This window comes from Aplysia californica, unplaced genomic scaffold (assembly GCF_000002075.1).
Source record: "Aplysia californica isolate F4 #8 unplaced genomic scaffold, AplCal3.0 scaffold00273, whole genome shotgun sequence".
Classification (NCBI taxonomy): Eukaryota; Metazoa; Mollusca; class Gastropoda; order Aplysiida; family Aplysiidae; genus Aplysia; species Aplysia californica.
Window position 1 is genome coordinate 519124 of NW_004797543.1, and position 12555 is coordinate 531678.

The window sequence follows — 12555 nt, forward strand, 5'->3', positions numbered from 1 at the left end:
TGGTAGTTGGGACAGTACTTCATGTATACATGTGGACATCTGGGCTGTGGTAGTTGGGACAGTACTTTAAGTATACATGTGGTAGTTGGGACAGTACTTCATGTATACATGTGGACATCTGGGCTGTGGTAGTTGGGACAGTACTTTAGGTATACATGTGGTAGTTGGGACAGTACTTCATGTATACATGTGGACATCTGGGCTGCCATAGTTGGGACAGTACTTTATGTATACATGTGGACATCTGGGCTGTGGTAGTTGGGAAAGATATATGTTTATGTGGGCACCAAGCACTAGTATTCCCCTGTGTCAAAAAAACACGTCAAGTCTCAGTGATCTCTGGTAAACGCAACACTCATGGGGAAGATATTGGTGAGGATATAGTTGGGGAAAATGGAGACTGAGAAAAGTTGTCTTAACACCTCTTGATGATATCCCAGTCTATCGTGTTTTGAACAAAAGTCAGAAATATTCACAATGCTGTTGCTGCAGTATGTTGTGTGTGACACAGGTAACTTTTTGTTCTGTGGTACCTGTAAATGGAAGTTGTGTTGTCTTAATACCTCGTGATGTGTGAATGGAAGTTGTGTTGTCTTAATACCTCGGGACATGTCTGTTTTCAGAGCCTGCCCAGCCTGGAGCAGTGATACTTGGAAGTAGTACCCTCTCAGTGCCGCGTACTGTCCTCAAGTTTGGACCTTCGGATGGCTGTGTCGCTAATTATTGGGTGACAGTGACACGGCAAGGGTCTGCACCTCAAAGCAAACGAGTGACTAACCATACAGTGGTCTTTGAGAATCTGGTCGCAAATACTTTTTATACCTATACGATTACAGCCTACAATGGCGACAGTAAACCTGGTGACTCAAGGACAGGATCTTTTACAACAGACGGTGCAGGTATGTCATGTTGTTTATGTGTGTTGTTTTTATGTTGTGCACTTTGTTGAGACACAAAGCAGGCCAATATGTTCTAGTTTCTGAAACAATCTCGTCTGATGTTTACTCCTTGGGTGGACACTTACTGTCATAGACACCTCCTGAGGAAGAATTCTAAAAGAAAGGGAAGTGTATTGACTTTCAGGTAAAACCCTTTGTACTGTTGTGTGTTTGGAACTACTATAAATTTTGCGGAAAGCTTCAATTACACCCAATTAAAGAGCAAAATGCTCAAGAAAAAAATAATCCAAATGAAAAATTCAGTTTTAAAAGTTATCCCCACGCACCATGTGATGGGTTTTTCTCAGAGCCACATGCAGATAGAAGATTGAATGAGTTGAGTTTGTTCCAAAAGAATGTTTAAATTTTTTATTTCATTCAGTAAATCAAATTTCTGATAGAATTGTTAAATGCATTTTATCCTTTTACAGAAAGACTTCTATTTTCTTCTTTCACTTTCATCTTGTGTAAATGCACTTGACCATACCACTCCCACCCCCCCCCCATGTTTTTTGTTTTACTTTTCTCTGTACAAAATGAAATGCTGAGATAATACAGTGGACCGTGTACAAACGACCACCTGTATAAGACAACCACCTGTACTAACGGTCACCTGTATAAGACAATCACCTGTACAAACGGCCACCTGTATAAGACAATCACCTGTGCAAAGTGCCATGCGTATAAGACAGTCACTTGTACAAACGGCCACCTCTATAATAATAATTATTGTAATGAGATGATAAGTGCTATATAATCCTAGATTCTACTCGTTAGTCTATTTACGTTGGTTTCAATACTCACTGTTTCGAGTGGGGAACGGTGAGTGTGGGTCGTACAGGTCCGGAGCTCCATCCACTGCGTCGACCCACCAGTAACGTCGATCCCTGCTCAGCCTAGATTTAAGTCGTGGCTCGGAAGGCCGGTTCAACCTTCGCGTCTGTTTATATACCCCCTGTGCTCCCTTGTTCTCCTACACTCACTGGGCTACACTGAGTTTGTTCACTTATTTCACGTGATTCTGGCTTGTCTGGTGATCACAGCGAATTAAAGACCACACGCCCCCTTGATCTCATTGATCAATACGATGAAAACCAACACCCCACATAAAGAGAATACACGAGTCACCCCAGTTTAACCCATCATGACAATACTAAACACAAAACATGGGGAGGATATTCAAGAAAGTCCTGACGTCCCGTCCCTAACAAATCTCTCTCCATCCCCCCCCCCATTCCCCCCTCCGCGTTACGGTTATCCCAGGACATAATCGTCCTGCCACAACGGGGCCCTACTTTCCCGTTGCGGGAAACGCCCGTCAATCTCTCGGCGCTCTTCTGGTTCACAACCCTGTTCACCTTCGTTTGAAGTGCCATCTTCTGTTTCTGCGGTTCCCCCCTCACCCCTGATAGGTCTAAGGTCTAAGACATGCAGCGGCATATCATCAACCTCTACGTTGTTCGCGGAGTTCACCTTCGTGACAACCCCGCAGCCCCACTCCGATGTGCATTTTGCATTACCCGGCTTGACCCAGACTTCCTCGCCAACACTAAACGAGGCCTTTGGGACAGAGTTTCCACACTCTAGTTCTACGGGTGCCTCATCAGGCTGCCTCCACTCATATGTCCTAACCGACTTGTGCGGAATCGAGTCTTCGTACTGCTCACGCCTGGGAGAGCACTTGTAGTAATACACTGCTTCCAATGATGAGATGTTCCCCCTCTCTGCCATAGCCTTGATAATGCGATGATTTAGTTCGACTATCCCGTTTCCGCTAGGCCTATACGCTGCCCTGAACATGGTGTTCACGTTCCAGTCCCGTAGGAACCCCACGAATTGCTGTGACCTACATGCCGTGGCATTATCGAGCAGAACCTCCCCTACCGGCCCCCTCTCGTGGAACACTTGCCACAACTAGTCAATGATGTGTTTAGCAGTTTCACCTCTCAACCGTCGCCAGATTACAAATCGACCAGGTCCACAATCCACCATGGTCAGGAATGGGACACCACGGTAGTGCGTAATGTCAATTGCCAGCTGCTCCCAGATCCCACAAACCCCCAATTCTCCAACATCGTGGACTCCAGGAGCCGGGTCTATCCTACTACATCTCTCGCAGTTCTGCACCACCCGCTTCACCTGCTCCTTGGTGATCTGCGGATCCACCTTCTTTGCCAGGTAACATGACCTCTCAACGCCCAAGTGGTGCTTATCGTGCAGTTGCTTCACTACAGACGCTGAGACACACGCAACCGAACCGTTGCACTTGTTGCCAGTCCTTATCCATGACCTGGGGACTCTAGTCAATTTATCGGCCTTGTTGTCCCTCGACGCCACAAGCCTAACGTCCACTTCAAGTCCTAGCTCCTAAACCAAGGCCTTCAGCGTCGTCAACGTCCGTTTGATCAAGATCTCTACTGCACCGCTCGTCCGGATCCTCCTTTCCTCCGACAGCGTCATCTTGATCCACCTGCATACGGTTGCCAAGTCTGTCAGAACCACCATCCTCTGCAGCCCCCACTTTACCCCCAAATTGATCCCCTTTAGCACTGCCTCTAGCTCGGCCACGTTAATGTGATGAAAATCCCCACTTTTGCGCATCCAAGCCCCATCCTCAACCTACACGTCGCCAATTTCTACTATCACTCCCATGGCGATTTCATTTGCATTGCACCATATGACACCCTCTTTGGATCGGTCCACTTTCCACTTTCCTCCAACTGGGTCGTGCTGTGCCACTTGCTTCACAATGTCCTCCATCACTGACTGCCCCTTGTCCCCAACATAGTCGTCCTAACCGGTTCCTTTAACCTGACGCTTCACAAAGCTGCAAGCCAGGCGTACCCATCCGGCTACTGGGTAGTACCCCACCACCTTAACACAAATTGAGAACAGTTCCCGTTTACTCAGCTTTCTGCCCACCTTCGGTACCTCTGCGTTCCGCCCGAAAACCAGTGACCCGTTCTCGTCCCTCGTCAACTTCAACCCGAGTGCCGACCCACCCTCCAACTGTACTGCGGGTTTAGCTTCCAGCCCATATGACCTCAGGTGTGAAATCACATCCTCGGCGTTCACCCTGGACACGTCCACCAGTATATCGTTGATATACGAGCTTGTGGCCTTTTGGATCTCCTCGGACTGGCTAAGTACTGCCTTCAGCACCTTTGTCATGATGCTAGGTGCAGAGTTCAACCCAAATCTCAACCTCGTCAAACAGTAGGTTCGGCCCTTGAATCGCGCTAGTTGAAATCTCCAAAGCTCTGGGCTCACCCGAATTTGTTGGTAGGCTGCTCTTCAAATCCACGATTTGAGTCTCTCCACTAATCCTTCTCCACTCACGAAGAGTGTCCGCGCAGACATCGATTAGCTCGTCCCCCGTTTGGCATTCCACCAGTTCGTTGAGTTTCCGAAAGTTTAACACTGACTGACCTTGTTCTTCGTGGGTTGTTCCACCGCCAAAAGTGGGATAATTCCCCCTGAATCTCCTTCCCAAGGAACGAGGATCCTCTCCTTAATCCATTGCTCAACTTCCTGCTCAAATTTCTCCCGTTTTGCCCCGTCTAAGCCCCTGTCATAGAGTGCGACTCTATTTTTCAAGTCCGGTGTCCCCTAGCCTGCCCCTTTCCAGAAATACTTGACCGTCCTTACTTTACCATCATACTTTGCATCGAAATCCTTATCATGAATGAGCAGTTCTTCCCCTTGACATGTTTGTTCCCCTGTTGGCACCCCTAAAAACAAACACGCCATCCGTTTTCCAAACTGGATCTTGTGTTGCCCCACCGTCACCCCTCCTAGCTGTCCGATTTCATCCGTGCCAATCAGCACATCTATGCCCCAGACTATGTTATCAATCACAGTTGCCCTCGTACTGTTTTTTTTTTTCGCCATCTACCTCCATCTGAATCTGCGCCATGCCTTTGCATTCAACGACTCTTCCATTAAATGCTGATGTTTGCACCGCATCTTCGGTCCATCTGTCGACCAGCCCAGCCCTGATCATGGTGTTCGAACACCCTGTGTCTATCAGTGAGTGTCGACTGTGACCTTGCACGGTGACTGTAATCATTGGGACCCCTTTTACACCTGTGACGCACTCTGCGTCACTCCCTGGCCTCGAGCTTCCTCCCCCACGACTACCTTTACCAGCATGTTCACAGTACGCCGCAACATGCCCTTCCCCACCACACCTGTAGCACACAAGTGACTTTTTCTTGCTTAACTTCTCTGGGCACTCTTTAGCAAAATGTCCCTCCTCACAAATGAAACATTTCACCTGACTGGTGTTGTTCTGCATCATTCCCCCCCCCCCCCCCCCCCCACGATTTTTTGTTTCCCCTTGCCTGATCTACCGCTGCGGCTGCTAGCCCCTCACCTACTACTGCTCCCTTGTTTGCTGCCAGGACCCTAGCTCTACCAATAATGTTTGCAATTCTCATAGACTCCACCCCTACCACATGTTGCAGTTCCAAGGCTATGCTGTCTGGAAAGCGGTGACAGAAGCCAATTTCACCAGCTGCTCCAGCCCCTCTCCTGAGAACCCACAAAACCTGCCTACCCTCCGCAACTCATTGACGTATACGTCCACCGGTTCCCCGGTCCACCTCGTCTCACGTAGTTTTGCAAAACCAACGAACTGGTTGTCGCAAAACATTTCCTTCAAGTTCGTCTTGATGAGCTTTAAGCTCCCCTTCTCTTCTTCGCTCATCTCTAGATACACAGCTAGAGTTCCCCCATCCAGGTACAATGGGATAAAACTTGCCACGTCTTCAATGTGGGTCAGTTTTGTCACCTAATGCCGCCTTCTGAAACCAAGCCTCGACGTCCCCTCCCCAGCAAACGGTTTGAGCACATCCTACTTGATACTCGGGCCCATCGCCATTTTTGACCTTCTTGCCATCACCGCAAAACCCCTAGATCTGGACTACAGCAACTAGAGTTTTAGATCTAAATCTGGGCCTAGCTTAGCCTAAGGTCTCAACGATGACGATCCCGCCTGGCCCCCACGCCACACGTCAAATGAAAGCCGAAATAGCTTGTAATGAGATGATAAGTGCTATCTAATCCTAGATTCTACTCGTTAGTTAATCTACGTTGGTTTCAATACTCACTGTTTCGAGCGGGAAACGATGTGTGTGGGTCGTACAGGTCCGGAGCTCCATACACTGCGTCGACCCACCTGTCGTGTCGATCCATTTTATTTATTTATTTATTTTTATTTTTTTAAAAATAGATACAAAAAATAAAGGACAAGGCAGCCGCCGGGGGGGGGGGGCTTCATTGGTCTTTTTTTTTTTTTTTTTTTTTTTTGGGGGGGGGGGGGGGTTTACAACAAAAACATAACACCACAAGAGTCATCCACTCTGGGGCTCATTAGTGTCCCCCTCTTTCTCACACAGTCATTCGACAAATACACTTGCGGCTCATCCCCGTCCGCTTTTTCTTTCGTACCCCTCCCCCCTCCTCCACTCGCATATACATAAATGATTTTTCATTCATTCTCGTTCGTTCCATGTACATATTTCATTTAATAATTCATTTAATTTCGTTCATTCCTTAGTTGTGTTCTCTTACACCCGTCGCCTTTCGACCCCTGGGTTTTCGAGTCGTTGTTACTCTGTGCTCACAGAGCAGTCTCGTCTTGTCTAACACAATTCGTCCGTTCGGTCTCTGTCCTCGTTGTTTTGCTCGCTTTCAAACATTTACTCGCTCACTCTCGCCACAGCTCAATCATCTTTCAAATACTGCCCATTTTGTTTCTGTTTTAAAGGTGTATGTAATTTTCTGTTGAAAATATTCCGATATAGTGTTGGGTGTGTGGGTAGTGTCGCTAAAGGTTGTTTGTTGTCTAACTTGTCAAATGACTTCTCTGTATGACTGTATGCTGTTAAGATTTGAAGTCTAATGTTGTGGTTGTCTGTGGTGGGAGTATTTTTAGAAAGATTGCTTGTATGTCTACTTGTGTGTCTGCGTTTGCGTTGAGTAATTTTGCTAGTGCTTGTTTGCTCTGTTTAATGTGCGGGCATGTGTAGAATATATGTTCTACTGTTTCTCTTTTGTTTCGTCTACATATTTTACACCTATCTTTTCCGTGGTTCTTTGCTTCTGTTGTGGGGGTTGTTAGTTTCTTGTAGTAATAAAAAGTCTGGTTTGTGCATGGTAAGGTAATGAGGTGTGTTAGTTGGGGCAGCTTACCATTCGTTCCTCTTGCGTTCTCAGTGTCCATACTTTTAGTTCATTCATCCTGTGATGTTCAAGGAATATGAATTTAAAAAATGGAAACATTAATTTTAGGACTTAAAAAGAAATCAAATAAGTCACTGTCAGTCGTCATGTTTTCTACGTTTTTTGTCTTCTGTCCTTGCTAATTTCTTTTTTCTGTTCTTTGCACCGTCGCTATCGTCGTCAGTTTCGCTGAGTAGTTGAAATCTGTTCTGTTGTACTATGTCGTTTGATGTCCTCTTCCTATCCGTCACTGTCGTTTCCGTTGCTGTTATCGTTCGTCTGTTCTTTTTGGATTTTTTCTGTGTCTTTTTAAAGTCTATTCTTTCTTTGGCCCAGTCTAGTACTGGGCTTGGAAGGTCGAAAAAGTCTGTCTGTTGTTCGGTAGCTGTTGTTGGTGAGTCTGTTAGGGGTGCGGTGGTGGGTGCTGAAGTGGTGGCGGGTGTTGAGGCGAGGGGTGGGGCGGTTGGTGTCAGGGCTGATACTTGCCGGGCTTGCGGTAGTGGTGGAAATGGTGGTGGTGAGTTTGGTTTGGACTGTGGAAGTCTTGGTGCGGGTTTACGTGAGATCGGTCCAAGTGTTGTTGGCTGTGTTGGGGTTGGCAAGAGCGGCGTTTTCTCTGTGGTTGTTCGTCTGACTGCGTTGCTGTATGCTGATGTTGTTGATGATGATGTTGGTGGTGGAGGTGGAGCGTACCATCGTACTCTTCGTGGGCATTGGCTGGACCAGTGACCTGGCACTCCACAGGAGTGACAGGCCACTGGGCGATTCGGAATTGTCACAAAGATTGTAATTGTCTCGGTCTCTGTCTCTGTTTTTCTTAGTCCGACTGTCACGTAATGCGGTATGTCCTCGTCGGTGTCGTACTCGGCGAGAATTAAATATTTGTCGGCGTTTGTATTGCTTCGTTGTGGTATAATTTTTATAGATGTTTCGTCGTCAAGGAAGGTGTGGCAAATGTCTTTTATAGCGTCGAGCGGAAAAGAAGGAGGAATCCATGATAAAAAAATTCGTTTTTTCTCTCATGTGAGCTTTTCCATGTGTGCTTGTGTGTCTTCATCGATTTGGAAATGTTGATCATGGATGAGTGTTTCTTCTACGTTGTCTGTGAATGTAATGTAGGCTTTAAAGGATGCGATGTTGCGGTATACCTTCATGATGTCTTTGTCCTGAAGTCCAAAACGTGTGATGATGTGTTGCTTCAATAGGTTGTCGTCTTTCCTTCCTGCTCCTCTTCCTGTTAGATGTATGATGTATGTATTTGGTCTATGTTGAACAAGTTCTGGTCGGTCAAGGAAGTTGATGTGTGTGGAGAATTTCATTTTTGTCGGTCGGGATCTGTGAATAAAAACAAGAAAAAAAATGTACTCGGTCGTCTGTAGGTTGTAAAATTCTCTCTTTGTTCGTCTGTAGCCTCGATCCCTGCTCAAACCAGGTTTTTTAGTCGTGGTTCGGAAGGCCGGTTCAACCTTCGCGTCGGTTTATATAGCCCCTGTGCTCCCTTATTCTCCTACACTCACTAGGCTACACTGAGTTTGTTCACTTATTTCACGTGATTCTGGCTTGTCTGGTGATCACCTACGAATTATATACCACAATAATAATAATAATAACAATAATAATAATAATAATAATAATAATAATAATAAGAAGAAGAAGAAGAAGAAGAAGAAGAAGAAGAAGAAGAAGAAGAATATATACCATTTATATAGCGTATTTCCAAAATAGTAGCCTAATGCGCTTTACATTAGAATACCCATTTTCAAAACCTTTCTTACTACTTCCTTTTTTCTCAAGAAATATGTATTTAATTTTATGCACACACACACCTGTACAAACGGCCACCTGTATAAGACAATCACCTGTACAAACGGTCACCTGTATAAGACAGTCACCTGTACAAACCTCCTCTCTTCCCACTCACCCACAACCCCCTTGTGCTTTTGTGTTTTTTGTCAGTACAATGACACACTGTAAAACATCCACCTATCTCAGACAACCATTTTTCCCTCTACAATAAGTGGCCATCTTAGACAATCTCCACTGTAATCTTGGTTGCTTGAGGAAGCACAAAAAGAATGTATTCAAAAGTGTATTCACAGCATGCTTTAAGCTGTCTTACCTTTGTCTTGTTCACAGCTCCAGGTTCTGTAGATGCTTTAAGCTACCAGCAATCTTCAGTCACTGCTACTGGCGTTGTGGTGAGCTGGCGAACGCCGTCACAACCTAACGGCAATCTAAAAGGATACAAAGTTTGGGTGACAGCAGGCGGGCAGTGCATTAAACAATTTCACGTACAGTGTCCAAACTGTAATGTGAGTTTGATGGTTTTGATTCTTACAATACATTACTTAAGTTTATCTTGTGTGTGTACGTGTTTAATTGTGTTTATGTAGAGCTTTTCTTTTGAGGCTCATGTCTAGTGAAATAACACTCAAACCTTAAGAGTACGACTTTAATTCTTTTAGACTTAAGAAAAGTTTGTTCCACTGGATATCTTCCATAATTTTTAGGTTTTGGGAGGGGGGGGGGATGGGGGCAGGTCCTTAAATGTTTTTTATGCTTTGTGTGTTTTTCAATTGGACTTGAAAACTTTTGTTCAAATATTTACCAAGCATCCGTTCGCACCTGTTCTGTAGGACGTAGTTGGTGGATGCTCTGGTGTGGTTTGCTCCCTCTTTCCTTTCAAACATCTATTGTTTTTATCTCTCCTTCTTCCTTTTTTGTGTTTGTTACTCTCCTGTACCACCTCTATCTTCGACATTTATATGACCTTTTTGTGTGGCAAGAGCCGTAAAACTCTTACTAAAACTACACTAAGCAGGTGTTCTGTGAGTAGACTGTAAGCTTCTGCTTGTATTGCTATCAGGCTTACTATAGACCACTTTCCCACAACAGCTTTGTCACCAGTGTACTTGTTTGTCCATTTGATTTTCTGGCAGGGGCGGGGGAAGAGGGGGTGGGGGTGGGGGTGGGGGACCAACACTTCTGGTGTATAGTATGCAATGGAACCTGTTCAAGGCGGAATCCCAAGGAAGCCAGAAACAGAATTGTGTCACGGACATTTTCCATCTTGGACAGGGAAGAAATCTTCAAATATTGTTGATTTTAGATTTTGAGATAAAATGTTTTCAAATTGATCTCCTTGACTGACTCATAATTATTTGTTCCTCCCATCTCAGGTTTCTGAGTGTCAATCCCCAAATCCTTCATCTCCTGTGAGTCAATATGACAGTACAGATCTTGGTGATTCCCAAATGGTCTTTGAGGTGACAGTGACAGACTTGCTCCCGTGCACAGACTACATTGTACATGTCCGTGCTTATAGTAGAGAGGTCGGTGGTGGGGCCGACAGTGAGGTATCCTTCAAGACAAGTGTGGCTGGTAAGACATGCGTACATAATGGTGTGGTTCTTGCGTTCCTCTCTGTGTGAGGCTGGTAAGACATGTGTACATGGCTATTCTTGTGTACTTTTCTATGTGCGGCTGGTAAGATTACTTTTGGAAAGACATGGGTACATGATGATGTGATTCTTGTGTTCTTATCTGTGTGAGTGACGGTGAGTTTTAATTTTTTAATTTGCCAAATTTATTCATTGTCTTAAAAAAGAAGTTACTTTTATAGAACTGTTTTTGTCCGTTTATTCTTTTTTCAATTAGAAAAGATTTGAACGCCATAACAGGCTGTATACGTGGTGCTGTCCAAGAAAAGAATAGTCTGTGTGTTGATAGTTTTCTTGTTGTCATCTCTAGTCACTTGTTTTCTCCTCTGTCATGATGTTTTCAGCCCAGCAGCAAATACAAAACAGTAACACGCTTTGGATTATGGTAAAAAAGAGACATAGATCTAATCTTATTATCTACATGAAAACTTCTTAATTTCCTTGAAAGGAACAACAAGATTTATCTTCAGGATTTTGTTGTTTATAGTAGTGTCCTTGTTGGGTTTTCTGTCCATGATAACACACGGTACTCGTTGCCCCCCCCCCCTCCCGACCAAATAATCAGTGATTAGACCTTTGGTACATGGGAACAGAATTAATTCACTTATTCACGTCTTGTAGGCTTATTCCATAATATCGTCATAGATACCACCGATAAAATCTGACACAAATTTCTGTACCCCCATTCTGACTGTGTCTGGTTGGCACTCATGAAATCATTCTTATAAAACATTTTTGTTCTAAGAGATGTCAGCAGTTTACAATACAGCTTCACAAATGCTGTGATCTTATGCAGTTGCGAGCGCCGAAAAAACTTACTAAAACAAACAAATATTGTGGACACATTTAAATAAATGTTACTATCCTTCTCTAAGTCTCTACTCTCTGTCTCCCATCTGCTTTGTTTCTTATATGTCACACCATACGCTAGATAGAACTAACATATCATTACCATTTGAAAGGGTACCATTCAAAGACCAAAGTTTTACTTCATTTTTTCATTCTGCATGGTACTGTTTTGTTGGGGGGGGGGGGGGTTCTCTTTCACCTCTCTATTCTTCTATTGGGATAGAAGGAAAGTAATTTTATGCTTGTTTATTTAATACCTCTTCTTGGTGGGTGTTTTTTAGGGAGGAATTTTGTAACGAGCAACCACCATGCAATAGAAAGAGGGATAGGGTTAGGGTTAAGGCTAGGGTTAGGGTTTGTGGTAGGGATTTGGGTAGGGGTAGGGGTAGGGGTTGGGTTAGGGTAGGGGTAGGTCTAGATTCCTTCTTTTTATTGTGTTTGTTGAAGGGGTAGCTCGTTACGGAAGTCATTCCGTTTTTTACCCGTAGATTACTTTAAATGCCAATGTAAGAAATGTCTTTAACATCTTTTGAGTCAAACAATGCTAATTCAAGTCTCTTCAAAAAATTATTACTGATATACTGTTAGCTTTGTACCAAACGTTTGTCTTTCTCGTCATAGCTGCAAGCCCTGTGACAAAAGTTGAGCTGGAGAGTCTACCCTTGACCCCTCAGGGAAGGCTGGACCTGAATGTTAGCTGGGTCCCAGGTTATCGGAACGGGGAAACTACCTTCACTGTGGTGATCAGGGAAAAGGAAAGTCTCACCTCAGGAAACTTTATTGAGAAACAAAGACAAGAGTTTCAAGGTATAAAATAGTTTGTTTTGGGTTGGGTTTTTTCTTGGTTTCATTTTTGGTTCAGTGATGTGTATACTTTGTTCACGTTGTGTTGTTGTTGTTGCTGTTGTTGTTGCTGTGTGTGTGTGTGTGGTAGCCTATCCGTTCGAAATGTTGTTGCTGTTGTTGTTGTTGTAGTTGTTGTTGTTGTTAATGTTGTTGTTGCTGTTGTTGTTGCTGTTGTTGTTGGTTCAGTGATGTGTATACTTTGTCCACGTTGTGTTGTTGTTGTTATTGTTGTTGTTTCTGCTGTTGTGTGTGTGTGT

At 44.4% G+C, this 12555-nt stretch overlaps 1 protein-coding gene across 1 annotated transcript in view; it reads left to right on the forward strand.

Moving 5' to 3' along the window:
• LOC101850813 overlaps positions 1-12555 on the forward strand; it is a gene marked incomplete in the record, with an annotated part of 50482 nt that overhangs the window by 26318 nt on the left and 11609 nt on the right. The window contains 3 exon segments of the mRNA XM_035970492.1: positions 9306-9475; positions 10343-10544; positions 12074-12259. Of these exon segments, the coding sequence (XP_035826385.1) occupies positions 9306-9475; positions 10343-10544; positions 12074-12259 (558 nt within the window).